Source organism: Myxine glutinosa, chromosome 8 (assembly GCF_964187855.1).
Source record: "Myxine glutinosa chromosome 8, kmMyxGlut1.1, whole genome shotgun sequence".
Lineage (NCBI taxonomy): Eukaryota > Metazoa > Chordata > Myxini > Myxiniformes > Myxinidae > Myxine > Myxine glutinosa.
In genome coordinates, this window is record NC_136268.1 from 145362557 (window position 1) to 145390516 (window position 27960).

General features: G+C 44.5%; 1 protein-coding gene across 1 annotated transcript; it reads left to right on the forward strand.

Moving 5' to 3' along the window:
* The first annotated feature begins 236 nt into the window (after window positions 1-236).
* QTRT1 (queuine tRNA-ribosyltransferase catalytic subunit 1) lies at window positions 237-27960 on the forward strand. The gene is made up of 10 exons (XM_068125356.2): window positions 237-502; window positions 1722-1790; window positions 11740-11878; window positions 12147-12225; window positions 20479-20594; window positions 20818-20956; window positions 21932-22007; window positions 26382-26491; window positions 27214-27298; window positions 27453-27960. Exons 1-10 carry the CDS (start codon window positions 260-262, stop codon window positions 27606-27608), a joined length of 1212 nt encoding a protein of 403 aa, XP_067981457.2. The 5' UTR covers window positions 237-259; the 3' UTR covers window positions 27609-27960.

Below are 27960 nucleotides of genomic sequence, written 5' to 3' on the forward strand. Positions count from 1 at the left end.
CTAGTTATTGGTTATTTTGGGGATTTCTGCATCCTCTCCGCTCCTCCAGATCGCGTGCACGCCTCGTGTAGCTTTGAGGTGTAATCCTTAGTTTTGGTGCAGCTCGGCTGGTTCCCCCTACTTGTTTACCATTTTCTGATAAGATTTGTTTACAGTTCCTATAAAGATTGTTTTAAACTGAACGGAAGATCTTATGACAAGTGAAAAGGAAAATTGAAATGACAATACCCGTTACTCAAAAGTCAAAATCGATAATCGAATGAGCAAACTGCAAACTTTCGTGCTGAAAATGGCATGTACGTTGGTCGTTCGGGCGGAGTGTACGACGAGTCGAGCCCGTGCGTGTGACCTCCTCCTCAGCAGACTCTCTGAGCCGCTCCGAAGCCCCGTTTTTATGCCAGTGGGAACCCACGGCGCACTCAAGGGCGTAACTGCGGCACAGCTCCGTTCGCTTCGATGTCAAATATGCCTGGGAAACACGTACCACCTGGGTCTGCGCCCGGTAAGAGCCACCGCCACACACTGGACTGAGTTTAATACTAATAGATATTTCAAACTGTAATTGACGAATTTGTGGAATGTGTAAGAGACGGTGAATTCTCCAGTTGATCAGCAGAGGAACTACCAGGAGATCTCCGGTGTTAGACCACAGCGTTCAGGTGTGCAAGGTGTGATTAGGTAAGAAATGTAGGCAGGAGCCAATTTAGGTTTGCCTGTAAGGTTGTCAGGTAGTAGGTAGTCAGGTAGTCCGTTCCTCGGATGGACGTTCGACGAGGCGTCCCGTCTGCGTGGATTCGTTGGTGTACCTTAAACTAAAGATCCCACGGTGCCCTTCGCGAAGAGTAGGAGAGATATCGTTGGCACCGTGAACAAATTACAAATTGCTTCCCTAACCTTACCTACAGGTAACCTTACCTATACAAGTAACCTGCGCAAACCTTACCTTCAGGTAACCTTCCCTAACCTTACCTTCAGGTAACCTTCCCTAACCTTACCTACAGGTAATCTGCCCTAACCTTACCTACATGCAACCTGCCCAAACCTTACCTACAGGTAACCTGCCCAAACCTTAACTTACCCACAGGTGGTGCCCTAACCCTAACATTGTCTTCAGGTAACTTACCCTAACCCTAACATTTCCTACAGGTAACCTGCCCTAAACCTTACCCACAGGTTACATACAGGTGCTGCCCTAACCCTAACCCTACCTACAGTACCTCCAGAAAGTCTGCACCCCCCTTTCAAATTTTTCACCCTTTGTTGTTTTATAACCTGGAATTAAATTGCATTAAATGAGACTTTTTCCACCTTCATTTACACATCGTAACCCACAACTTCCAAGTGAAAAGCAAATTATACAAACTTCAGAAAATTCATTAAAAATACAAAACTAGAATATCTTGGTTGGAATAAGTGTCCACCCTCCCCCCCCCCCCACCCTCCTCCCCTTCCCCCACCCTCCTCCCCTTCCCCCCTCCCCTTCCCCCACCCTCCTCCCCCTCCCACCCCCAGTGTCGTATCACTTGCTGTACTAAATATATGAACCAAAGTTGTCCAGGTCTTTTTGGAACACCCTGTATTATATCATTTCTCTATCACGTTGCCCAATTCACCTTCCTTCTCCACCACCTGTCTCATAATTGAGGAGACCACTGACATTTCAAACTTTATGAACTTGCTATATTAAATGATGATCTAATGTTGACTTTGTGTATTCTTAGGGTCCTGAGCTCATAAAAATGGCAGGTGGCCTGCACTCATTCATGGGCTGGGATGGAGCTCTACTGACGGTAATATTCTTTCCTCTCCTTTTCTCGTCTTCATGTTGTCACCACGAGCAGATCATATGCCCCCTACGGGTGATCCTGTTCCAAGCATGCACCACGTTCTTCTGACGTATACCTATATTTGGGCGGTGTATGGGAAATTGACAGCTCCCTCGATCGCTCCCGAAAATAAAAGTAAAAAGTCAGGAGACGACGATGGTTCACGAGCGAGCGGTATTCAATGACGAAGGATGGATGATAACGGAATCTATAACGACCTTGAAATGAGATAGAAAATAATGCATAATCAGTTATGAGGTTAGTTAGCTACACAATACCGAAAATTCGGTGAAAAATGAAATGAAAAAAATATATATATATACATATAAATAAATAAATGGGAAAAAAAATGAAAAATCGAGGTCCGTGAGGCTAGACACGTGACATTGGCCTACGGTAATCAAATATCGAAACCCCTGTCAGATTCCACCAAACCGCTCGGAGAACATGTAGCTTGAACTCGATTACCCCCTAAAAAGACATCTTTTTCGAGCGTGGCTCCACCCACAATGTTCGCAATACGCACACTCCAGGCAGGACACAACGAGATCATGACATCAACCTCCCACCCAAGTTTCATCACGATCGGATGATATCATGGGGTAGTTATGCTGCGGACAGACAGACACACACACAGACAGACGCACACACATGACGAATATAGTGGTCACTTGATAACTCGTGAACCAAAAACCCGAGTCACGTGCAAGAGGCGGCGCTACACGATACGCATTTACACGGAGAATTTGTATCCCTCCACTCCCTCCACTCCTTCCTCCTCCCCAAGGCCATATAAAAACACCCCTATACACTAAATGGGGCCATGCTGATCCTATGTAACAAGTCTGGATGTAATCAGCCCAGAACTGTAGGAGGAGGCTGATGGGTGTTTGTAAATCAACAAACACCCGTCTGTGAATTCTAGTAAGGAATGCTTCGACTCTATCTTGACCTTCTCTCCCTCTTGTTTCATCCTTGCTTTACTTTACTATGTGTGGTCCGAGTGGCTTAAATCTTCTCTCAAGCAAACTACAAACACTAGGTCATTGCACATCCTCCATTAACTGCGATGTCTGTCTTAAGTTATTACTAATTTTAACTATACTAGATGCATACTCCAATACTAGAATGGCACTCAGTAGAGAGCATACCTCCGCCAGATTGAACAGTTTGTTTTGTTTTCCCACTGATGGGCCGGATCTGGATTCGGACCTGAACCAAAATCTAATTCGCTTGTTCTCGTCACCAAACCAACTCGTCCATAAAGTTTAGTCATAACTCGTCTACAACTTTTTCAAATATCATGTTATATATCGCTTTTCGTCCGATCTCTCAATAGTGAAAAATCACTTAAAGATTAAATAATCCTCGTAAATGAATTCACATCCAGATCTTCACCAAAATCGAATCATTTCCCTCTTGTCACATACGCTACCTCTCCACCAAATTTCGTCCGAATCCGTCCACAACTTTTTGAGATATCCTGTTCACTGACAGACAGGGGTAAAAACATAACCTCCATCCACTTTCGATGGAGGAGGTAACAATTTGAATGCTATTTTCTTGCGTTTGTGTTTTTGTCCCTCTCCTTTTCTTTCCTTCCTTCCCGATGACATGTTATCCTGACGCTTCCTTTTTCATTGTCCGTGATAATGTTTCCAAACCTAATCCTCTTTGGTTATGTTTACACCCCTCTATGTTTGTCTGTTTGTTTGTTTGCCTATGAACAGGATATCGCAAAAGGTTGTGAATGGATTCAGACGAAATTTGGTGAGGGATTGGGGATAGATGGATTGGGGATGGATGGAAGGATGAAAAGTGGAAATCACACAAAGGAAAACAGCCTTGCGAAATCCACACAACACATCTCCCTCGTCCCCTGTACGAAGGGAAGGGACCTGTCTATGCACACATAATAATGAAATATCTAACTAACTCAGGGTCTCCTACGTGTTGGATGCAACTTCCCGGGGGTCTGTTTTCCACAACCGCAACAACAACAACAACAACATGCATTTTAAGGCCATTTTCCCTGCTGGAGCGGGGGTTAGCCTTGCAGTCCCCATGACGATCTTCTCCATCTTGCCCTATTTTCTGCATCTCCCCTTGTTAACCCCCTTGCCCGCATTTCTTCTTCCACCATCTTTAGCCAAGTCTTTCTCGGTCTTCCCCATCCTCTACTTCCTTCTACATTCATTTCCATCACTCTTCTCAACCAGTCACTTTCATCCTTCCTCAACACATGACCAAACCATCTCAACCTGTTCCTCTTCACAGCATCCATCACAGGCTCTATTCCCGCACGCAGGCACAACCGCAACAATATATATATTATATATATAACAACAATATATATATACAATATATATATATACAACAATATATATATATACAATATATATATCACTTCCGCTTCCGGTCTTGCTGACGAGGTTTCGTTTATTCGCAGCTGTCCACGCTCTCCATCTAAATCGAAGTTAAGTAATTGTTCCCATTTGTATTTTCGTTATAACTGTATTTATTTTATGGTGTGTGTACGTATGTGTCCCGAGGAAGATTTTCGGTGCAAATCTTTCATACCTGTATAGAAAATCGTGTTAATTCGTGTCGTGTCTTTTGAGGCCTTGTTGTACAGTGTCCAACCTTGAGGCTTTGTTTTTCTCTCAGCGGTCCGTCGTTTGTGCTCCAATAACTTTCGTTCTCTGTTTTTCACAGTCTTTTCACCCCATAGCCTACTTCCTTGTTTAAAATCTCAACTAAAAAAAAAACAAAAAAACATTTCCTTCTCTGTTCTTATTCGTTGTTCTCATTCGTTTATTCGTTCGTTCGTTCTTCGACCACGTGTTTCTCCCCCATTTCCCCAGATAGTTTTCACTGTTAAACTTTAAAATGTTTACACTTTCCCCTCAAGTTCTGTATTCCATCGTATATTATAACACCTTTTTCTTCTTCTTCTTTAAAAGGTTGCTTTCGACTTTCTCACCAAATCTATTCATCCCAAAAAAAAATTCCATCTCTTACAGTGCCTCTTTTCTACATTACCCTAAACTCTCCTGCACTCCATCCTCCCTCCAGCGTCCTTAAACGTATTTTTGACTCGAAGGTCACAAGAAACTCATTTTGCAATAAATGTTCGTTTCCCACTAATCGTACACTTTCTAAAATCCAATCTCACCCCTCCCCTCCAAATCTTCCCCATAACCCCTCCCCTCCAAATCATCCCCATCACCCATCCCTTTCAAATCTTCCCCCTTGCCCCTCCCCTCCAAATCCTCCCAATCACCCATCCCTTTCAAATCTTCCCCCTTGCCCCTTCCCTCCTAAACTCCCCCCACACCCCTCCCCTCCAAGACTCCCCCTCGCCCCTCCCCTCCGAGACTCCCCCCTCACCCCTCCCCTCCAAATCTCCCCCATATCCCATCCCTTTCAAATCCCTCCCCTTGTCCCTTCCCTCCTAAACTCCCCCCTTGCCCCTCCCCTTCAAATCTCCACACCCTCTTTTCTTCTCAATTTCCCCCCTCCTCAAAGCGTCCTCCCCGCTTCTTCCCCCTTCCAACTCTCACCTCCATCTCCCCCAACCTTCTGCCTCGCTCTTCCCCCTCCTCAAATAACACCTCATTGTGCCTCACCCAATCACCATCAAACCTTTTGTCCGCCCCATCCTTCCCTTTCTCCGAGCTATTCTGAAATCTCTGACACACCTTCAACAGCTCTCCCTACCTCTTCCACCTCTTCCACATCTTACCCTACCCCTCCTCCTACCCCTCCTCCCCCCATCCGATCCGCCGCTCAATGGAATACTGCTCTCCCCTCTGGGCTGGTGCTCCTGCCTCACACCGAGCTTGTCTTCACGCTGTTGAAACCAAAGCTTTCAGAATCATTGGAATCTCCCGCTATGAAGCTAACTCCAAGGGCCTTTCACTCACTCACCGCAGGCAGGTTGGTGGTCTTTCCGTCTTCTACCGACTCCTCTCTGGCCTTGCCCCCCCCAGCTCTCTCTGGGCTCTGTCCCCCAAATATTCCTACAGGTCGCACAAGGTCTGCCTGCAACCCTCTTATGGTTAAACTGCCAAAATCAAGACTCTCTGCTCACCTTCACTCCTTCATTCCTCTTTTCTCCTGCCTCTGGAACAAACTCCCTCACTCTCTTCAATCCCACTCCACCCTCCAGGTCTTTAAAACAGCTGTTCACCACTATCTCTTATCTTCCCCCATCCAAAACCTTGATCTTTTCTACCCCCGCTAATTTCACCCCAAATCCACTTTTTTGAAATACCAACTTCTGTCCTGGAAGTCCTTGGTGTCCTTGTGTTTTATACTTCTCCCACCCCCCACCCCCTTCCCACGCCTCCTCCCCCCAAGCCCTCTCCCTCCCACACATCTCCCTGCTCTCAAATGTTGTGTTTGTGTGCTTCCCCTTCTCTCCCCATCTTGTCTTCCGCTCCCTCTTTTTATACATTTTGTTTGTCTGGTTGATTTGTTTGTGAAATAAGTGTTAGCTCTTTCACAAGCCTCGATTCAGTATCCAAAAAAAAAAAAAAAAAAAAAATTCCGTTATGGACCTCAAACATCCGGGGCCTTCGTTCAAACTTAACTGATCTCTCCATACAGGTTGCTTCTGACAAACCAGACGTGATCTGCTTAACAGAAACTTTCCTCCTTCATGATGTCTCTGATTCCTTCGTATCTCTCCCGGGTTACTCCCTCCTCCGGTATGATAGACCTGAGCCTCCTGGAGGTGGGGTTGCTATCTTTATCAAAAACTCTCTGGCTACCTTCGCTCCCACCTCTTGTTCATATGTGTGTTGTACCGTCCACCAAACAGTGATGACTCCATCTACATTTCGCTGTCTGATAATATGGACCAACTTCTATCTACTCATCCCAACTCTCTCTTCCTCATATGTGGTGATTTCAATTGTCACCCTGCCAGTTGGCTGGGTGTGGGTACTGCTCTCACCAGCCATGGCTCCTCAGCAAAGGACTTCTGCGACTCACTGGGACTGACACAATCTGTCAATTTCCCGACCCGGATCTCAGTCAACGGAGCATCTTCTCTTCTGGACTTGGTTATGACTAACTTCCCTGAAAATGTCTGCTGCTCTTCTTCTGCTCCAATCGGCTCATCTGAGCATGTGCTTGTTAAAGTGGACATCTCTCTGACCATTCTCAGGGAGCCTGCTCAGCTTTGACGAGTCTGGCATTTCACTCAGGCCAACTGGCACGGTCGTCAAGCAGCCATCAATCATCTGGACTGGTCTCCCATCTCTACCACCTCTGACATCAACTCATCCTGGGAATTCTTCCAAAGTAAATTGCTCTCTCTCAAGCGCAGATTTATTCCATCTCGTCTTCAGTTGTCATACCCTTCCTCCCGTCCATGGTACACGGAATCTTGTGGTGAGGCTGTTGCCCAGAAACAACTTGCCTTCGTCTCCTGGAAAGCAAATCCAACGGAAGGAAATCTCATTTCCTTTCACAAAGCCCGAAACAAGTGTGTGTCCACCCTCAGGAGAGCCAGGAAACAATATCTCTCCGTTCTCAAGACAGAACTCTCTTATCTGTCTCCCTCTTCCAAATCCTGGTGGCATCTGGTCAAATCTGTTTCTGGTGTCTGTTCCCCCTCCATCCCCTCCCTTATCCTAAAACGGCTACACAGCTGACTCCGCACGTGAAAAAGCTGAATGCCTCAACTCTGTGTTTGCCTCTAAATCTTGTGTCCCAAACCCATCCCTCTCTGTACCCACCGTACCCAGCTGCTCCTGGACTCCGTGTCCTTTCCTCCTGACAAGGTGGAAAAGTTTCTGTCAACCCTCGACTCTGATTCTGCAACTGGACCTGATGGCATCAGCCCACTGGTCCTAAAATCCTGTTCTTCCGCTCTTTCACTCCCTCTCTCTGTTCTCTTCACCCTCTCTTTTGCTCAAGGTCAACTGCCATCTGCTTCGAAATCAGCCAACATCACCGCTTTGCACGAAAAAGGTGCAAAAACAGATCCGAGCAACTACAGACCAATCAGCCTTCTCCCAATTATCAGCAAAGTCATGGAATCCATCATTGCTTCGGATATGAAATCTTTCCTCTTCTCCAATGGCTTGATCTCTGATCATCAATTTGGTTTCAGACCACGTCACTCTACTCTGGACATGCTGCTTCTGCTGTCTCAACAATGGATGGAGGTCCTCAATTCCAAACAGGAAATTAGAGCTGTCTCCCTCGACATATCACGTGCCTTCGATACGGTCTGACACCCCGCTCTGCTCACCAAACTCTCCTCCTTTGGTATCCATGGAAATCTCCACGCATGGCTGGCGGACTTCCTCTCTAGTCATAGTCAAAGTGTGGCCCTGAATGGGTTTCTCTCATCTCCTCTTCCTGTTCAGGCTGGAGTTCCCCAAGGCAGTGTTCTGGGCCCTGTGCTTTTTCTGGTCTTCATCAATGATCTCTCTGACTCTCTTGAAAATCCTCTCTATCTCTTTGCTGATGACTCCACTCTCTGCCACTCCATTCCTCATCCCTCAGATCGGCAGTCTGCAGCCTCCTCACTCTCTGCAGACCTGGACAAAATCACAGACTGGGCAAACAAGTGGAACATGTCTTTCAATCCTGACAAATCTCACACTCTTACGATGTCTCTCCGAAAAGACCGAATGGACAACCCTCCCATCTACTTTCTGAATAATCCTCTCCAAGAAGTTCTGTCACTCGAGCTTTTGGGTCTCACTATCTGCCATTATCTTTCCTGGGAAAACCACATTTCCAAGCTGGCCTCCAAAGCCAGTCGCCGACTGGGCATCCTCCGTCGTGCGAAGTCCTTCCTTGGCACACCTGAGCTCCTCACCACATACAAGGCTTTCATCCGCAGCTCAATGGAGTACTGCTCTCCCCTCTGGGCTCGTGCTCCTGCCTCACACCTAGCTCGTCTTCATGCTGTTGAAACCAAAGCGTTCAGAATCATTGGAATCTCCCGCGATGACGCTATCTCCGAGAGCCTTTCACTTACTCACCGCAGGCAGGTTGGTGGTCTTTCCGTCTTCTACCGACTCCTCTCCGGCCTTGCTCCCCCAGCTCTCTCTGGGCTCTGTCCCCCAAATATTCCTACAGGTCGCACAAGATCTGCCTGCAACCCTCTTATGGTTAAACTGCCAAAATCAAAACTCTCTGCTCACCTTCACTCCTTCATTCCTCTTTTCTCCCGCCTCTGGAACAATATCCCTCACTCTCTTCAATCCCACTCCTCCCTCCAGGTCTTTAAAACGGCTGTTCACCACCATCTCTTATCTTCCCCAATCCAAAACCTTGATCTTTTTTACCCCCGCTAATTTCACCCCAAATCCACTTTTTTGAGGTGCCGACTTCTTTCCTGGAAGTCCTTGGTGTCCTTGCGTTTTATACCTATCCTACCTCCCCCCAGGCCTTCTCCCTCCCACACATCTCCCAAGGTCCCTGGTCTCAAATGTTGTGCTTGTGTGCTTCTTCCCCTTCTCTCCCCATCTTGTCGACCGCTCCCCTTTTTATATACTTTGTTTGCTTGTTTGCTTGTTTGTTTGATTTGTTTGTTTGATGAATGTTAGCTCTTTCACAAGCCTCGACTCTGTATACTATATATATATATATATATATATATATATATATATATATATATATATATATATATATATATATATATATACACACACACAGACTTGGCATTTAATATGGAATTTTTTTTTTTTCTTGACTTGGGTTTACTTTCTTAACTCAGTATATCAATCTGGTGAGTTTTTTACACTTTGGTGATTTATTTGTTAAAAGAACCATGTCACTGATTGTCTGTCGCAGCAAGAAGTCAACAACAACAACATGCATTTTAAAGGCCATTTTCCCTGCTAGAGCGGGGGTTAGCCTTGTGTGCTTATACAAGCAAGAAGTCAACAACAGGATTATATCACAGGTGGCGTGGCAAAATGTACGGACAGGTGCATTTGATGATTGGCTTCACAGTCGGGTATACAAGGGTTGTTGCGTTCTGTATTAGTGGAAAACAACTGCTGCACGTCCCCAAAAGTTATTGCCGCTTCCTCTGGAGATGGTCCGTCAACTCGACAATGCTTGTTTGTCATGGAGTGGTGGCTTTACAAAATTACGGCATCAAACAGCCTGATATTGCTCGGCAGTATGGCATCACTCAAGGTCAGGCGACAAAGATCCTGAAACGAAATGCTCAGAGGGGTGTCCCTACTCCAATACCGAGGCCAGGACGTCCCCGCAGAACCACAAGGAGGGATGATCGCCAGCTGCACCGGTTAGTCCGCAATGGCCGTACCAAGTCAGCTAATCGGCTTAGGGCTGAGTGGCAGCAACTGACAAATGTGCCTGTATCCAGAAGGCTAGTCAACCAACGACTGGTTCAAGCAGGCTATCGTGCCAGGCGTCCCCTGAGAAAGCCACGCCTGACCAGACAACACCGCCAGCGCCGATTGCAGTGGGCCAGAGAGCACCGTAAATGGCAGCCAGGGCACTGGAATCACGTGATCTTCAGTGACGAGTCGATTTCTGGTCCATCGTCAAGATGGCCGCGTCCGAGTGTGCAGACAGTGCATGAAGCCTACAACAAAGATTGTATAGTGCCAAGAGTCCAAGCTGGAGGTGGTGGGGTGACCGTTTGGGCTGCTTTTCATGCAGGGGGCAAAACTGAGCTGGTTGTTCTGAATGGAAACCTGAACCAGTTCAAGTACAAGGCCATTCTGGAAGAAACATTGCTTCCTTTTGCTCGTGCAGCCTTTCGAGGAAACTTTGTCTTCCAAGATGACAATGCATGGCCTCATCGTGCTCGCATGATGCACGTCTCCAAAAGTTATTGCCGCTTCCTCTGGAGATGGTCCGTCAACTCGACAATGCTTGTTTGTCATGGAGTGGTGGCTTTACAAAATTACGGCATCAAACAGCCTGATATTGCTCGGCAGTATGGCCTCATCGTGCTCGCATGATCCAACACTTTCTTGCGGACCGTGGTGTAGAGCATATGGAGTGGCCTGCCATGTCCCCGGATATGAATCCGATAGAGAACTTGTGGGCAGAATTAACGCGTCAAATCGACCACTTGGGCCAGCAGCCGACCTCTGTGCTTGAATTGCAGCAGGCTATTGTCACTGCATGGCAAGCGATTCCTGTCCAAACCTTGGCAAATCTCGTGAACAGCATGCCTCAACGTGTATGTGCTCTCCTGAATGCTCGTGGGGGTTACACGAAGTACTGAACTGTAAATTTACTGTCCGTAATCCCAGTCGTAATTTAACTTTTGTTTTTGTTAAAAAAAATTTTTGGCTAATGTGCAAAATAAAGAGATACTTCTGGAAAACGTACAGAAGTTTAACACAGTACTGTCCATGAATTGAGTTCGATATCAGTTTACCTCACTTTCAAGGATCAATTTATTTGTTTCGAAATGTCAAATGTGGTTTTTGTTTCTTTTAAAGGTCACATTAACAAAATCTAGAATAATTTCAACATAATTCCAATGAACTTTTGGTTCTAAGACATCTTGAAAAGTAAGTTCACCCCCACAAAAAAAAATATTCCATATTAAATGGCAAGTCTGTGTGTATATATATATATATATATATATATATATATATATATATATATATATATATATACACACACACACACACACACACACACACACACACACACACACACACACACACACACACACACACACACACATATCACCCTTTTGTGAGGGTATGGAGATAACATGTTATATATATATATATATTTATTTTTATTATTTTTTTATTTTTTCCCCCCTCTATATATATGATGTTAGTATTACATCTTTCGTCTAATTCCCTTATAAACACCCTGTTGATACATTTGGTCTTTTTTTTTTTATCCACTCCTATAACCATCCCCACCTTTTCATCTGTAGGACAGTGGTGGTTTTCAGATGGTGTCACTGAGCAAGCTGGCGTCTGTTACCGAGGAGGGTGTCACCTTTTCGTCTCCCTACGATGGCTCGGTCTCATTTCTTACTCCAGAACGCTCCATTGAAATTCAGCAAGCTCTGGGTTCGATGCAGAGAGGGCTGGGGTGTGGCTGCAGGAAGAGCAGAGTGTATACGTTGTGTTGATGGGTTTCTTTAAGATTAGGGTTAGTACTAGAGAGTACTTGAGGATTTTATTTAACGGTTCTGATCTTTTATTTGTTTCAGATATTTTATTTCAAGGCCCAGAGAGCTTTTGATTCACTGATTTGTTTTATTTCTTTCTTTTGTTTAAATAATATTATTAAGATTTTAATAATGCTGCATATTCCCTTGTTTTTCTTTTTGTGCAGGCTCTGACATCATGATGCAATTAGATGATGTTGTCAGCAGCACCACAACGGGACCGAGAGTGGAAGAAGCTATGTGGAGGTCAGGACATTGTCTCATTACGTTATGTTAAACTTTGTTTTTACATCCAGGAGTTGCTGGGGAGGGTTGGGGGACTGGTCAAAGGGAGGTTTAAAAAATAATAATTTGTATACAAGATCGAGGCTCGTGTAAGAGCTAACATTGATCACAAAAAGACAAACTGATACATAAAACATAAAACATGATAAAGGGAGCGGGAGAACAACATGGAGAGCAGGGACATCGGGAGATCTGTGGAGAGGGAGAGGGCTTGGGGGGGGGGGGAGGAGGCATGGGAAGGAGGGGGGAGGCGTTGAGGTAAAAACAACAACACATGAACACTGTTAGGACCTCCAGGAAAGAAATCGGTATTTCAAAAAAGTGGATCTGGGGTGAATTAACGGGGGTAGAGAAGATCAAGGTTTTGGATGGGGGAAGATAAGAGATGGTGGTGAACAGCTGTTTTAAAGACCTGGAGGGAGGAGTGGGATTGAAGAGAGTGAGGGAGTTTGTTCCAGAGGTGGGAGAAAAGAGGAATGAAAGAGTGAAGGTGAGCAGAGAGTCTTGATTTTGGCAGTTTAACCATAAGAGGGTTGCAGGCAGATCTTGTGCGACCTGTAGGAATATTTGGGGGACAGAGCACAGAGAGAGCTGGGGGAGCAAGGCCGGAGAGGAGTCGGTAGAAGACAGAAAGACCACCAACCTGCCTGCGGTAAGTGAGTGAAAGGCCCTCGGAGTTAGCTTGATCGCGGGAGATTCCAACGATTCTGAAAGCTTTGGTTTCAACAGCGTGTAGCCGAGCTAAGTGCGAGGCAGGAGCTGGAAAGGAGGTAAAACACACCCAAGCCACCGACCTGCCTGCAATGTGAGAGCAACAGACCTTGGGCCTAATCGTGGGAGAACTCTTATAATGTTGAGAGCTTTCGATTCCACATAATCTAGGAGAGACTTATGTGATGTCGGGCTGCCAGGTCACAAGAGTGAGCATTGCTCCATTGAACTACGGGCAAAGGCCTACGTAGATTGAGTAGTAGGCCTGGGCGATAATGGAAAAACCTATATCACGATAATGGACCTCATTATCACGATTATCGCGATCATATAAATAATTTAATTAGCGCCCTGAGAGCCATGTAGCATACAATAATAATACACATATAAACTACCTGAATAGCCATAGAGATATGTGTTTGGTCATACTCCATTTGATAATTCTGTTGCAATTTGTTTAAAATCAAACCTTTTTGCCTGGAGGAGATTGTTTGCTCCGTTTGACTGGACGAGCAGTTTGCAAAGTGGTTGATACGGAACGTCTGACTTGGCAAGCTGCTTGCTAACGGAACTCACGGAGGAAGCTGCTTGTCAATTGCGACATTTGTGGAGAAAGTCATACACATGATCATCTTCAGACTTTTAAAATATCGTCTTTGATGTGGAACGTCGCAAATAATAAATGCCAAGCAATCCTATGTCGTGACAAAAATAGGACAGCGGGTCCTGAAGCTCACCTGAATCAGGAGCAACAGTCACTCAAACCCCCCACAGACCCCAATATTTTTAATGCCGTGAACAAACTTTGGGACATCATGGACGATGAAGGTTGTGATGAAGTTTCATTGAAATAGTGTGTGTAGTTTCGGAGAATGGAGCAAAATACCTATTTTTGGAGGGTCATACCCTCCATCTTCCTCCCCATAGACACCCTTAATGAGCGCAGATTTTGAAGCGGTAAATACACCTCCGTTAGGCATCATATATGAAGCTAGTGGCCAAGTATAATCAAAATCGTGTGTTTGGTTCAAGCGATAATGAATGAAGTGTTTACAGACTCACTCACTCACTCACCCATTCACTGACTGACGTACGTACCTATGGACAATGCGCGATTGCATAAGCTCACGGACTAAAGTGCAGGTCCGCACCCCGAGTTCACTCACCTTCTCGATATAGTCAGGTTCAGTATGTCCAGATTTAAAGTTTCGTTGGATTTTTTGGGAGATTTGGAAAACTATATATTTTTGGAAACTATATTGTATAGTCAGTCAGAAAACCAATGTTGCTATTTGCACAGACTCCTGTATGGCGGCCATCTTGGATTTTCAAATTTGCTGCCGTAGAACTAATTTTTCTCAATATCTCAGCTTCTAAATAACATAGAGCTTTGATTCTAATGGCTAAACATACATTTTCAAGGGCCCCGAATCCAATGGTAACAAGTTCGATAAGCTAGACATGACCATAGAGCTCCTATGTGGCGGCCATCTTGGATTTTTCAAACTGGCCGCCGTAAAATTGATGTTTCTCAATATCTCAGCTTCTAAACAACATAAAGCTTTGATTCTAACGGCTAAACATACATTTTCAAGGGCCCCGAATCCAATGGTAACAAGTTCGATAAGCTAGACATGACCATAGAGCTCCTATGTGGCGGCCATCTTGGATTTTTCTAACTGGCCGCCGTAAAATTGATGTTTCTCAGGATCTCATCTTCTAAATAGAGCTTCTAAATTCATCTCTAACAATGCCAATGCTAGACAGAGATTCTTCATGGTTACACCAGAATTATCACGCCTGTCAAAAGACTTCAAGAGTCAGTTTGGCCTGGAAGGTGACAAGATCACAGAACATCATGACCTTGGTCCAAGTGCAGTCAAGAGGGAGCATGAAGCAATCAACAAGATCAAGGCTGCGATACTGAGTCACAGGAATCCATTTGACACTGAAGGTGACAAGCTGCACAATGTGATAACGAATGCTCCTACCCAGACGAGTATGTACCACAGATCTTGAACATTGATGTCACTGGTCAGAAGTTGTATGAAGACTACGTGTCGGAGCGTATCAATGGAGATGTTAGCCTCTGGGCACCAGTCAAGGAGGAGAACAACAAGATGTTCACGTCTGGGAACAAGAGAACCACAGTGAAACTCAGAGACAGGACTGTGGATCTGAAGGAGACTAAGGAACTGTACGGAAGGCTCATGGTCCTTGCCAAGTCAAACAGAGATGTCAACCAGAAATAGGCCATCGGAAATTACGAGTTCACTGTGACCCTGGTGTTGGGCTAGCGGCTAGGGTGCCAGCTTATGATCCTAGGATCCTGGGTTCGAATCCCGGTCGATCGCTGAATTAACGCCAGGGGGGTTGACTCAGCCTGTCATTCTTCCGAGGTCGGCTAATTGAGTACCAGTTCACTGGTAATTCCCTGTTTGTCGTTAAAGGCGGCGAAAAGGGTTGGCGTCAGGAAGGGCATCCGGCCGTAAAACATTGCTTCAAAAAGTGGACCAAAAAACAACAACAACCACGGTTCCCGAAAAAGGCCAACCCCCGCCTTACGGGGAAAAATGGCCTCTAAAGGTGGTTATTATTATTTACTGTGACACCAAGAGCACTGTTCGCTCCAGATGGGACAATTCTTCCATGCACTGACAAGTCGAAGTTAATTCATCTCCTCAACAAGTTAGCAAGAGCAGAAATTCACCCCGAAGATCAGCAGCAGACACCAGCTGCAAGTGTTCTACAAGAAGATCCAATGGACACAAGAACTATGGCATCCACATCTAGTAAACCTACAAGTCGAAAGATTGCACTGGTGGATGGGATGGTACTTGTGCATAAGCTGACAAAGAAACCAGCCACTGTAGTGAAAGTCAACGATCTGGGTGAATGCTTCAATGACAGACTCATGTCTCTCACAAAAGATTGTGATGAGATCATACTGGTCTTTGACACATACAAAAACGATTCTCTGAAGAGTGCTACCAGGGCTAAAAGAAGGCAAGGAAAGGATGCAGTACAGTATCAAGTCAGAGATGACACCAACATCAAACACATCCCAATGAGCAGATTCCTTTCTCATGACAAAACAAAGGCTGATCTGACTGACTATCTGGCAGCGAAAACTCTAGAATACAACAGTCACTCATCCAAGTTGATCATCACGTCTGCTTCAGGGCGTACTAGGAGCAACAGTGACCTGCTCTTCGAGGACAACAACCATGAAGAAGCTGACACCCTGTTGATCCACCAGGCCGTGCTGGCATCCCAGCGAAACCCACATGATGCGCAGTTGGTGTTCTTCTCTCCCGACACAGATGTCCTGGTACTAGTCATAGCAAACTATGACCTACTGCTGAGGAATACATCCATTTCCATGGCCTCTGGAATACTTCAAATAGAGCCACTGTGGACAGCTCTAGGGGTCGAAAGAGCAAAGGCGTTGCCAGTCTTTCATGCTTTCACAGGGGCAGACAACATTGGGAGGTTCTCTCGAATAGGCAAAGCAACCTGGCTGCATGTCTACCTCAAAGCAAGTGAAGATGTCATAGACACCGTGCGAATGCTTTCAGATGCAACTGAAGTGACGGAGGACATGTTGTCCACACTAGCTAACTTTGTATGCGCTGCTTACTCTCAAAATGGCATCCACATCGACAGCATCCCCAAACTAGGATGGTATCTCTTTTGTAAACACATGGCAGAAAGTGACAGGCTTCCTCCTACTCTTGGAGCTCTCAAGCAGTACATCCTTAGAGTCCATATCCAAGCCAGAGTGTGGGGTCAGGCAAGCATTGCTCAACAGGATCCTCAGCTGAATCCCCTGCAAAACGGCTTTTACAAAGACACGGATGGACAAGTGAAACCAACCACAACTGAGGAGCCTCCAGCCCCCAAGGCCATCATTCAAATGGTTAGATGTCAGTGCAAAACAGACTGTTCCTCATCTAGATGTTCCTGCAGAACAAACAACTTGGCTTGTACAGACCTTTGTCAGTGTGACATCCAGTGCCAAAATGATGAGGACTCTCAAGATGTGATGAACGAAACGATGATGAGGATGATGATGACTTTACTCAATGATGAATCAAAGCTCTGTGCTCTTTAGAAGGTGAGTTACATCAGTTTTACGGCGGCCAGTTTGAAAAATCCAAGATAGCCGCCACATAGGAGCTCTATGGTCATGTCTAGCTTATCGAACTTGTTACCATTGGATTCGGGGCCCTTGAAAATGTATGTTTAGCCATTAGAATCAAAGCTTTATGTTATTTAGAAGCTGAGATATTGAGAAAAATGAGTTCTATGGCAGCAATTTTGAAAATCCAAGATGGCCGCCATACAGGAGTCTGTGCAAATAGCAACATTGGTTTTCTGACTGACTATACAATATAGTTTCCAAAAATATATAGTTTTCCAAATCTCCCCAACGAAATTACATCGTGAACCTGACTAATATGAGATGATTTTGCCTTCAGCGCTTAACTTCACACACAAACAAAGCAAACTTAAACGGATCGCCGATTTTGACACCGGAAGCACCACCGCGCCTTGAATAGTTGTTTTTGTTTCGACGTTTATTGTTCAATGATGTACCATTTAAATTACGTCTTGGAGAATATACATTCGATACTGTATCCAAGGTGTTTCGATACTGTATCCAAACCCTGGTGTTTGGCTTCGCGGTTAGGGTGCCGGCTTAGGATCCTAGGATCCTGGGTTCGAATCCCGGTCGATCGCTGAATGTAACGCCAGGGGGGTTGACTCAGCCTGTTCATCCTTCCGAGGTCGGCTAATTGAGTACCAGTTCACTGGCAATTCCCTGTTTGTCGTTAAAGGCGGCAAAAAGGGTTGGCGTCAGGAAGGGCATCTGGCCGTAAAACATTGCTTCAAAAAGGGGACCGAAAAACAACAACAACCACGATTCCCGAAAAAGGCCAACCCCCGCTTTGCGGGGAAAAATGGCCTCTAAAGGTGGTTATTTTTTCTATTTTTATACTGTATCCCTTTCTTTATTTTATAGAGCTGCATTTAATACAGGTATATCTTTTGAGAGAAGCTAAATGCAGTCAATACACCGTGAATATCCGGGTTCAAGGTGTGATTTACATTCTACAGCATGAGCAGCAGTTATCGCGATAATAAATCTCCATTATCGTTATCGCGATAGTAAATCTAAAGCACGATTATCGTCCAATCGCGATTATCGCCCAGCACTACTGAGTAGTTCTGATTTTTCAAGGAAAGACGTATAGTTTATCATTTATTGGAGATGAAACTTAGATTGCACTTTCACCTTTTTGTGTCAGCATTTTCTCCCTTAACTAGATCTGCATTTAAGAGGTCCATGTACTTGTCAGCAAATTAGGGAGGGGGAGGGGGGGGGCCCGACACCAACAGCAGAGTAGAAGAACAAAATCGAGGGAGACTTGGACTAATAAGAGATGTGGAGAGGAAAGATGGGTACGGCAGGGGTGCCAGCCCATTGGGGAGAGCAGTACTCCATCAAGCTGTGGATAAAGGCCTCGTAGTTGGACAGGACATTGGTGTGTCAAGGTAAGACTTTGTATGATGGAGGATGCCCAGGAGACTTTGGAGACGACCTTGGAAATATAATTTTCCCAAGAAAGGTCATGGCTGATAGTGAGACCCAGGAGTTTTAATGACTGAACTTCCTCAAGAAGATTGTTAAGAAGGTTTGCCAGGTGGTCCTTTCGGAGAGAGGTAGTGAGAGTGTGAAATTTGTCAGGAATGAAAGATCCATTCCAACTGTTTGACCAGCTTGTGATTTTGTCTGAACTTCCTTGTTGTACTCGTACATCATCGCGAAGAGTCAAATGGTAATAAAACCATGCACAGATTGTAATCTCTTCACCCCAATATATAAAATAGTCTCTGCTCAGAGATGTTCTGCGCAGAGATGTATGAACACTGAAACATAAGACAGATGTGCAGACCAAAGGGTTGAATGTTGGGAGCTCCTTTCTTTCCTTGATTTTGATCACAATTGGCAGGCTGCAAGTCTGAATAAATGCAAGTGAAAAAAAGGAGCGTGGGGATGGGAAAACTTTAGCTTTCTTTCTCATCTCTCTGGGCCTCTTCTTCTTCCTCTCCTTCTTCCTCTTATTATTCTTCTTCCTTCATTGCAGTGCAGGGTTGTGCGTAGTATTTTGCTGGAGGTGCAGCTGTGCCATTGATGGAGTGTGTCCCGTGTATGTTAGAGCATGAATTTGCAATTTTCGTCATGATGCCGGCAATAGCTCACATACACTTCGCTAAGGACATCGTGGGATCTTTAATGTCGATCAACTAATTCCGGCAGATGGGACTCTCAGTTTAACATCCATCTGAAGGATGGCACACACACTGATGATGAACACACCGATTGGGGGGTTTGGTTGTAGATACTTCCCCTGTGAGCGATGGCAAGCTATGAAGCAAACCAGTGAGGAGAAAACGAACAGGCTGACGCAAAACCCTGACATATATCTTCTTGGCACGACTCCTTTGAGTCATCGGCGACCCCTGTCAAGCAGCCGAGGTCCTGCAGCATCTTGGGGAAACCAAAATGGCTGGCTGAATCAAAAATATGCCAAATCATGACAATCAGTCATAGAAAATGACTAAAGGGACACAGACCTCTCGTAGACTGAGGCCTAAGTCTGTGCAGCCAGAATATGTGCTGAAAAGGATAATTACTGCACCTTCAGTGAGGAAGGGGATCCCTGCCTCAAAATAGGACAGAGCTCGACACCAAAGCTAGAAGTTAAAAAGGTGTCTCCTGTTCCACACCCAACAACTACTATGTTCCAGATGAATCGGAGAAGATTAAACGAGCATCGTGGAGAAGGAAATCATCCTCCAGTGCAAAGTGTACGCTACTCATGAAGCGTGGGGAATAAATGGTAAAGGAGAAAGATTCATGAACCAGTTGTAACAAACAAAGCTATAAGAAAGTTTCACAATGTGGTTTGTGAATAATGATCCTTCACTGAAAAAGGAGGTGGAGATTTTGAGTACTGGGAAAATTTCCTCCCACCTCCTGAAACCCACGGATGGAGATAACAACCAACGGGGTGAATCGTCCTGCCTGCAAAATACCAGGATGACAGTTTATAGCTAAATTGAGATTCGAACCCAAGCTAAACATCTCAGAGGAGAGTGGGCCCAGAGCATCTGTCTTGTGCTGTCTCAAAAACAAATACAACTCACAAGCGTTACTACTACCCTGAGCCATCTTGAATGTGAGTAAAACTTGGTTCACATAACTTCTTTCGAGAATAAAAAATACATTTATTCTGTTTGTCGGGTTTTGTTACAACGATTAGATCAACATGCGGCTTTCAGACACTTGATGAGGTACACAAGTGATTGAGTGCGTACAAATCTACAGATTACCCAATTATCACCTCCATTTGTGATCCTTTCATGAGTTGTTGCAAAGTAATGCTCTTTGTGCGTCGTTAACTACGATAGGTCACCTTCCTCTCACGTTCACAGGTCTGTGCGATGGTTAGACCGCTGTGTGGCTGCGCATTGTGAACCCAGCCACCAGACTCTGTTTGCCATCATCCAGGGAGGTCTCGATGAGAAACTTCGATTGTCCTGTCTCCAGGGTTTGAACCTTATTTTATTATCATCTTTTACTTGAATTGATCTTTCCTTGGGGGTTGTTTATCAGATTTTATTCCTGATCCTGGATGTTCCCCTCCAATTGGGTTTACGATTTGCAACCGCTGGTTGATCTTCTTGGATGTCTGGTTCAATACATTATGCTTTCAAGTTATTGGACCTAACGTTGTGTCAACCTCTTCCTCCTCTTTGACCCTTCCTTCATAGAAATGTGCTGCCGTCCTGTCGGTGGATATGCCATTGGGGGATTGAGTGGGGGGGAGGATAAAGAGAGTTTCTGGCGCATGGTGGTTCTTTGTACTTCTGTATTGCCCCGAGATAAACCCCGTTATCTCATGGGAGTCGGGTAACTTTATTTTGTCTCATCACTTCTTTGTTGCATTTTGTGTCTTTTTCTGGTACTTTTTGTCATGTAAAGTTTATAGTTTTGTAAATGTTCAGTTTGCTAGTGTAGCATGTTGCATGGATAACATGGCAGGATAAAGAGGCAACCCCTTTGGGGAAGGAATATTGTTGACTTTCCAAAGAAAACCTTGAGGCGTAGATGCTGTTTTACTGGGACCTTTTTTGATTGTACTCTCAAGTTGATTCTTCTTTCAAAAAGGAATTTTGTGCAAGACTGGTATACATACATGACACGTTAAAGCAAAAAGAGGTGTGTGTGTGTGTGTGTGTGTGTGTGTGTGTGTGTGTGTGTGTGTGTGTGTGTGTGTGTGTGTGTGTGTGTGTGTGTGTGTGTGTGTGTGTTCGTCTTAGTCTTCGTCTGTCTCCCGTTTCCAGCGGCCGCTTCCCACCCTACGTTTGAAAAGCTGTGCATGCAGACAAAGCTCAGTATTCGCTTTTTTATTGTCACTTCCAGCAATATTTAAAGTCAACATGAACATCTGGATTAAAGTAAATAAAAATATATGTATATTTTTTAATATGATAAAAAATTTTTAAGTGATTCTTCACCATTGAGTGATTGGGCCAAAAACAATATATAGCATGATATGCCAAAAAGTAGTGGATGACTTGTGACAAAACTAGGAGCCTAAGTTGGTTCGGTGACAAGAACAAGCCGATTCGATTTTGGTTCATGTTCGGATCCAGATCCGGCCTATTGGATACAAAACATGCCCTCTTCAGCCTGGCGGGGGTATGCACTCTACTGAGTGCCGTTCTAATTCTCTCTTGTGTTCTTTCAATTCAATGTCCTCCAGCTTTTACTTGCATTTTTTTGAACCCTACAGTGCATTGTCACCTTGTCAAATTAAGCTGGAATACAGCTTGTTACATGTTTTGCACAAAGATGTGAAATATTCCTCTTTATTTTCCCCAGATATCCTACAGACCTGATTGTATGTACTGCTCTTGGCTGTGACATGTTCGATTGTGTTTATCCAACACGTACAGCAGTAAGTTTTTGTGTCGATCTTTGTGTTTATTTAAAAATGCCCAAAATGAGCCGAGGGAGAACGGACGTTTTATTTTACCTTTGTTTGGTTTCCAGGAACTTCAAGTGGCAGATAAAGGGGGAACTTGACTAACTACATAAAGACATCCTCGCACATTTATTATTCCCCTTTTCTTGTATGAAAAAGCTTCACTCACAAGTGTTGGGTACGTTAATTATGCAGAGAGAATAGAAAATGTAAAACCAGATTATTTTTTTTATGCCTCAACCAACGAAGTTGCCAGAATCGTTATGTTTTCGGGTTGTCCGTCTGTCTGTGATAGGTTTTCGTTACCACGATAACTTGAGAACAGCTGAAGGGATTAAAATCAAACTTAGATCAAGTATGTACTGTAATGTAAAGATGAACTGATTAGATTTTTTGTGTCAATAGGTCAAAGGTCAGAGGTCATATTTGGTTAAATAAAATCTTGTTACCATGATAACTTGTGTACCAGCGATGGAATTTTGACCAAAGTAGGTACGAGTATGTATTATGATGCAATGGCGAGACAGAATATTTTTGGCATCGATTCTTGGCATAATCTGGCGAGACAGAATACCTAACACCTCAATCGTAGACTGTTGCCATATCCAAGGAATTGAGTATTTCCTTATGCAAGCCCAGCTTCGGTAGTCGGGACACCTGTGTGGAAGACAATATAATCCCAAGAGTGCTTTTCTATGGACAACTTAAATTTGGAAAACAGTCACGTGGTGGACAAAGAAAGCACTATAAGGACGTCCTTAAGTCTACACTCAAGTCATGTGCCTTTACAGTTGTCACCTGGCAACAAGAAAAACTATGACGGACGGATGGACAACCCGGAAACATAATGTCATAAACATGAAGCTCTTCACTTTACTTCTGAGGCAAATTTACTTCCGCAGAAAATTGGTCTCTTGTGATGCATATGCACGTTCTTCAAGATAAATAGGTGATTTTAGGTGATTTTTTCCCCCCTTTTTCTGCATATATATGTTGATTGGAATATATTTAGCTCCTCCATTATCCTCTCTAATTTTCATTTATTGGATCCGTGCTTGCTTTGGTTTCTTATCATCTGATTTATTTGAACATACTGATGAAGTTTTGACCCTTCTTCCACCCCGTTTCCCAATCTGTCTGCATTATGTTCCACTGCTCCAAACCTCCACCCTCCCCACCCCCAATGCTTTTCGTCTTTCATCAAGGTTCATTATTGATGTCAGCTCACACAGCAGACATAATTTATCAAAAACGGTTTGTACCTTTCATTACCGCGTGTAAAATCACTCTGCAAAGTGGTGTGAAGGGTGTAATCGATGATTAGTCTAAGTTTACTCTTATATCTACCATATTTTAATAAGAGAATCTACCGATGTTTAATAATAAATGTGATTTGGATGTAGATGGTTATGTCGGTGTTTTTGTGTCCCTCTGCTTGTTACTTGCAAAATCGAAAGATTTTTGTTGTTGTTGTAGAGGTTGTTGTTGTAGGACGTCATTGTAGGACGTTGTAGGACGTTGTAGGACGTTGTAGGACGTCATGTAGGTTGTAGAGGACATCATTGTTGACTGGCCCTCCCCTTCCCCCTCCCTCCCTTCCCCTCCCCCTCCCTCCCCCCTCCCCCTCCCCCCTCCCTCCCCCCTCCCCCTCCCCCCTCCCTCCCCCCTCCCCCTCCCCCCTCCCTCCCCCCTCCCCCCTCCCCCTCCCCCACTCCCCCCTCCCCCTCCCTCCCCCCTCCCCCTCCCTCCCCTCTCCCCTCCCTCCTCACCCCACCCCCCCTCCCCCCTACCCTCTCCCACCTACCCCCTCCCACCTCTCACCCTCCCATCCCTCACCCTCCCCACCTCCCCCCTCCCATCCCTCTCACCCCCATCCCTCACCCTCCCCATCCCCCCTCTTCTCCCCCCTCCCCCTCTTCTCCACCTCTCCCCCTCCCCCTCCCCCTCTTCTCCCCTCCCCCTCCCCCTCTTCTCCCCTCCCCCTCCCCCTCTTCTCCCCTCCCCATCCCCCTCTTCTCCCCTCCCCCCCGTTCCCCTCCCCTCCCCCCTCCCCTCCCCCGCCCGGCAATGCCGGGTACTTCTGCTAGTATTTTAATAAGAGAATCTACCGATGTTTAATAATAAATGTGATTTGGATGTAGATGGTTATGTCGGTGTTTTTGTGTCCCTCTGCTTGTTACTTGCAAAATCGAAAGATTTTTCAAGTACCGTATATTGGTCGGTTGAGTTTGTTGTTCTGTCTGTCTGTTTGTTTGTCAATCGCCAAGGTAAAACTTCAACCCAAGGTAAAACTTCCAAAATCATCAATTTTCATCTGAAAAATCCTCAATTTGAATCCGATTGACCCGAGCTTTGATCAAGATTGTCAATTATAATCTTAATGAAAAGGACAATTTGATGTATCCATGTCAAGTTTTTATTTTGGGGAGGGGTGGATTTTGCAAGTATCGTGCTCTGCATGACGTCTTGTTGTTTGTATCTTAGCTTTTCCCCATCGATTGTAGTTTACTCGACTTGCTTTAGTGCATGTGATGCTTCACGGCTAAGCACAGACTCTCATCGACCGGCAAATGGAAGCTGCTCAGTGATTTTTACCTTCACTACTGAAGGTGGACAGAGGTTGTTTTCACCACTCTCTGTCTGTCTGTGAGCAGGTTGTGACAAAATTATGGATGGATTCAGGAAAAAAAACTTGGTGGACAGGTTGGGTGTGTGACGAGGCTGGATTTGATTCGCTTTTGCTTTATTTTCGATTTTTATAATAATTGATCTAATTTTTCAAGTGAATCTTCACCATTGAGAAACGGGGACAAAAACGATATATAGCACAATATCTCAAAAGGTTATGGACGGATTATGACTGAACTTGGTGGACGAGTTGGTTAGGTGACAAAAACAAGCCGATTAGATTTTGGTTCAGGTCCGAATCCAGATCCGGCCAATCAGTGGATACAAAACGTAAACTGTTCGGCCTGATAGAGTTATGAGCTCTACCGAGTGCTGTTCTAATGGTTTTTCGAGTTCCTTTTGCTGCATTTTGTAATTCATTCTTTTCTTCGAAGGATGTAAATTTTAAAATAAAAAACTTAATGCTTACATGTCGTAATTCTCTCATTATAAAATTTGAGTTTTGTTTTGCTTTAATAGTTTTGTTTTGGTTTTCTGTGCACATTTATGTTATAAGTGTTACGGATTCGTAACTTCCGGTGTTGTGGTTTTCACCCACTTGACATATTTCTGATATTATGTACTATTATTATTCTCAAAAGGTTTATTGTTCATGAACAGTTATCTAAAGCTAAAAAGGCTAACTTTAAATGATACCGGAAACCGAACCGGAAGACGAGGGGAGAGAAGAGGAAGAGGCGTGGCGAGCAAAGTCAGGGAAGACGCGTGTCTTGAAGCTCCGTAGCGAGCATGGTCGAGCGAACGTCGCGAGTGAACTTTGAGTCCTTGAAAGGAATTTTGTGCGATAGGTGTTATCGCTGGAGTATTGAGAAACCTGCGTAGTCAGGTATAGGCGTTGAGGTTCCGGAGAATCCTCGCCTAGAGGCTTCGGCTCGAGTCAGAGCCGTCCGCCATTTTGCACCGCGCACTGCGTTCACCGAAAAAGGTTTTGTTACGCGTCAACTTTCTCACCCTCTGGTCATCTGCCGAGGATGTGTGCGCGCGAAAGCGGCGTTTGAAGAATACGATGCGGTTCGCTGATTGAACTGCGAACGTGCACGTCTGGATCGCGCCGTTGGGGATTTCTCTTTCCGCCGCCGGTTTGATGTTGGTTAGGACCACGTGACGGTCCATGCTCTGCCTGCACCTCATTACTCGCCTCATCGCCTCTTCGCCGGGATCCCCTTTAAGTTATAGAGACATTGAGGAATGTTCTTTCATATTCACTGGGAGCGCAGTGAGTTATATTACTTTAACAGATGGTACCATCTTAAGATATATTGATTGTATTGTTGATTGCTATCATTGTTGTATCGTTATTCCTGTGTGATTTTTAATATATTATTTGTTTGTTGATAACCATTGGTGTGGTTTCAATATTGATTTTGACACGGAATAACATATTTTTCTGCCGTGGCTCCTCCTGGGGTTCGGAGGTATACCGAGACCAGGAGGTCGGGGAGGAACACGTAACATAAGTTAAATACCTAACCTTGTAAGTTAATTTCTTCCCCTATTCTGCAACTAAGATTATTGTAAAGTAGTTGGAGCTAAATGAGCATTTTGGTCATTTGAAGAGGCCTTCATTTGAATACCTTTGTAATATGTTCAACAGTATACCTGAAATCTGTGTTACCCACACAACTCAAATGCTCGTTATTTATTTATTTATTTTTGCAGCGATTTGGAACTGCTCTTGTGCCTTGGGGAACTCTGCAGCTGAAGCATGGAAAATATGCTCACGACACGCTGCCAATCGACCCCGATTGTTCCTGTTTAACCTGCACCAGGTATGAAGAGTCTGTGTACATGCAGGTGGTAAGCTAGCTCAACAGTGGCATCCTTACCATTTTGATGCCTGGTTATAAGTGTGATTTCTGGCAGAAACAAATCCAAGGTAGAGTTGGCATGTAGTGGAATTGAAAGTTGAACATTTGTCCATATTTGACCATACCAGTGAAATTGAAAAGTGACGACCTGGGAAATAAGGAAAAATTTCTGCACCATTATCTCAAATGCCCCCATCTACCTTCCCTATGCCAAATTCATAATTATTTCTCTTTCCTCTCCTTTATGTCTTTTGATCAACTTAAAATAAAATTCCATGCAGGGTTAATTTCCTCCACTTTTATGATGTCGAGATGCGTACACAATTTGTAGATGATCACGTATGAGTGCGGTCATATGGCCCTCGGGGGTTTCCACGAGCAAATTCTCTCTGGCATCTTCAGGTATTATGTACAAAACAGACAAACGGTCAGATGGCCCAGAAATACCAACATGGGCCTCGGTCATGTCCTAGGTCCTGCTGGTAATGCTTCACAACCCCGCACTCCCACTAGGTGGTGTTGTACAATACACATTTACTTCAACTGTAAATGGAGGCCATGGAATTGAAGGGTTGTCCTAAGATGGAGTTCGTAACGAAATATTTTCTGCAAATATTTATTTAGCATTAATTTTGTAATTTTGTCAAGTTTGTTGAAGTTACCTGGTACTTTGCTTCACCCAGGTACTCTCGCTCATTCTTACATTTACTCTACAAATCGGATTCAACGGCAGGCCAGTACGTCACGTTGCACAATATTCATTACCAGGTATGTATAATTCAATCCTCCTCCATCAATTTACTCTTTCCCAGCACCTTCGTCTTCATAACTCTTTTTAATTTATTTATTTTTGCCATGATCTGATCAGGAGCCTTCTCATTGGCGTAAACCTTGCTCCATATTTCCTTCTCTCTTTTGACAGCTTTCACTCATGGCCGACGCTCGGGCAAGCATTCTTGGGGGCCGGTTCCCCACCTTCGTTCGTTCCTTCCTCGGACGCATGTACGGCCAGCCTCAGGCTTCGCCAAAATGGGTTGCTGATGCCCTTTCCTATGTTAACATCAACCTAGAGGCCTAGATTAATACTATTCAGCATGTTATTTTTAAAAGTGGAAGTGATGGTTTCTTTCTTGAGTACCTGCAGTGCCATCTGCCGTCGTCTCGCCTAAAATTATTTCGAACGGATCGATCATATAGAATGACACAAAACTGCCTACAGCCCTGTTTTAATTTTAAACAAAGGAGGTTACATCATTTGTATTGTTTATTTACGGAACACTTTTATTCCAAGTTTATCTTGAATAAGGAAATTACCAAATGTGCAGCTGGTTGTTTATAATAGTTTTATTGTCACAGCCTATTCCCTTTCAACTCGTCCTTTAATTTAATGTCGATTTATGTTCACATTTTTAATAAACCCAAACAAACTA

What these genes read in the sequence shown, in the direction of transcription:
- QTRT1 (XM_068125356.2), top strand. Translation starts at nt 260, where the DNA reads ATGAGCAAACTGCAAACTTTCGTGCTGAAAATGGCATGTACGTTGGTC. An exon ending in TCGATTGTCCTGTCTCCAGG is followed by an intron (nt 20,595 to 20,817) that starts GTTTGAACCTTA and finishes CTTCCTTCATAG; the next exon opens with AAATGTGCTGCCGTCCTGTC. An exon ending in TGCACAATATTCATTACCAG is followed by an intron (nt 27,299 to 27,452) that starts GTATGTATAATT and finishes CTCTTTTGACAG; the next exon opens with CTTTCACTCATGGCCGACGC.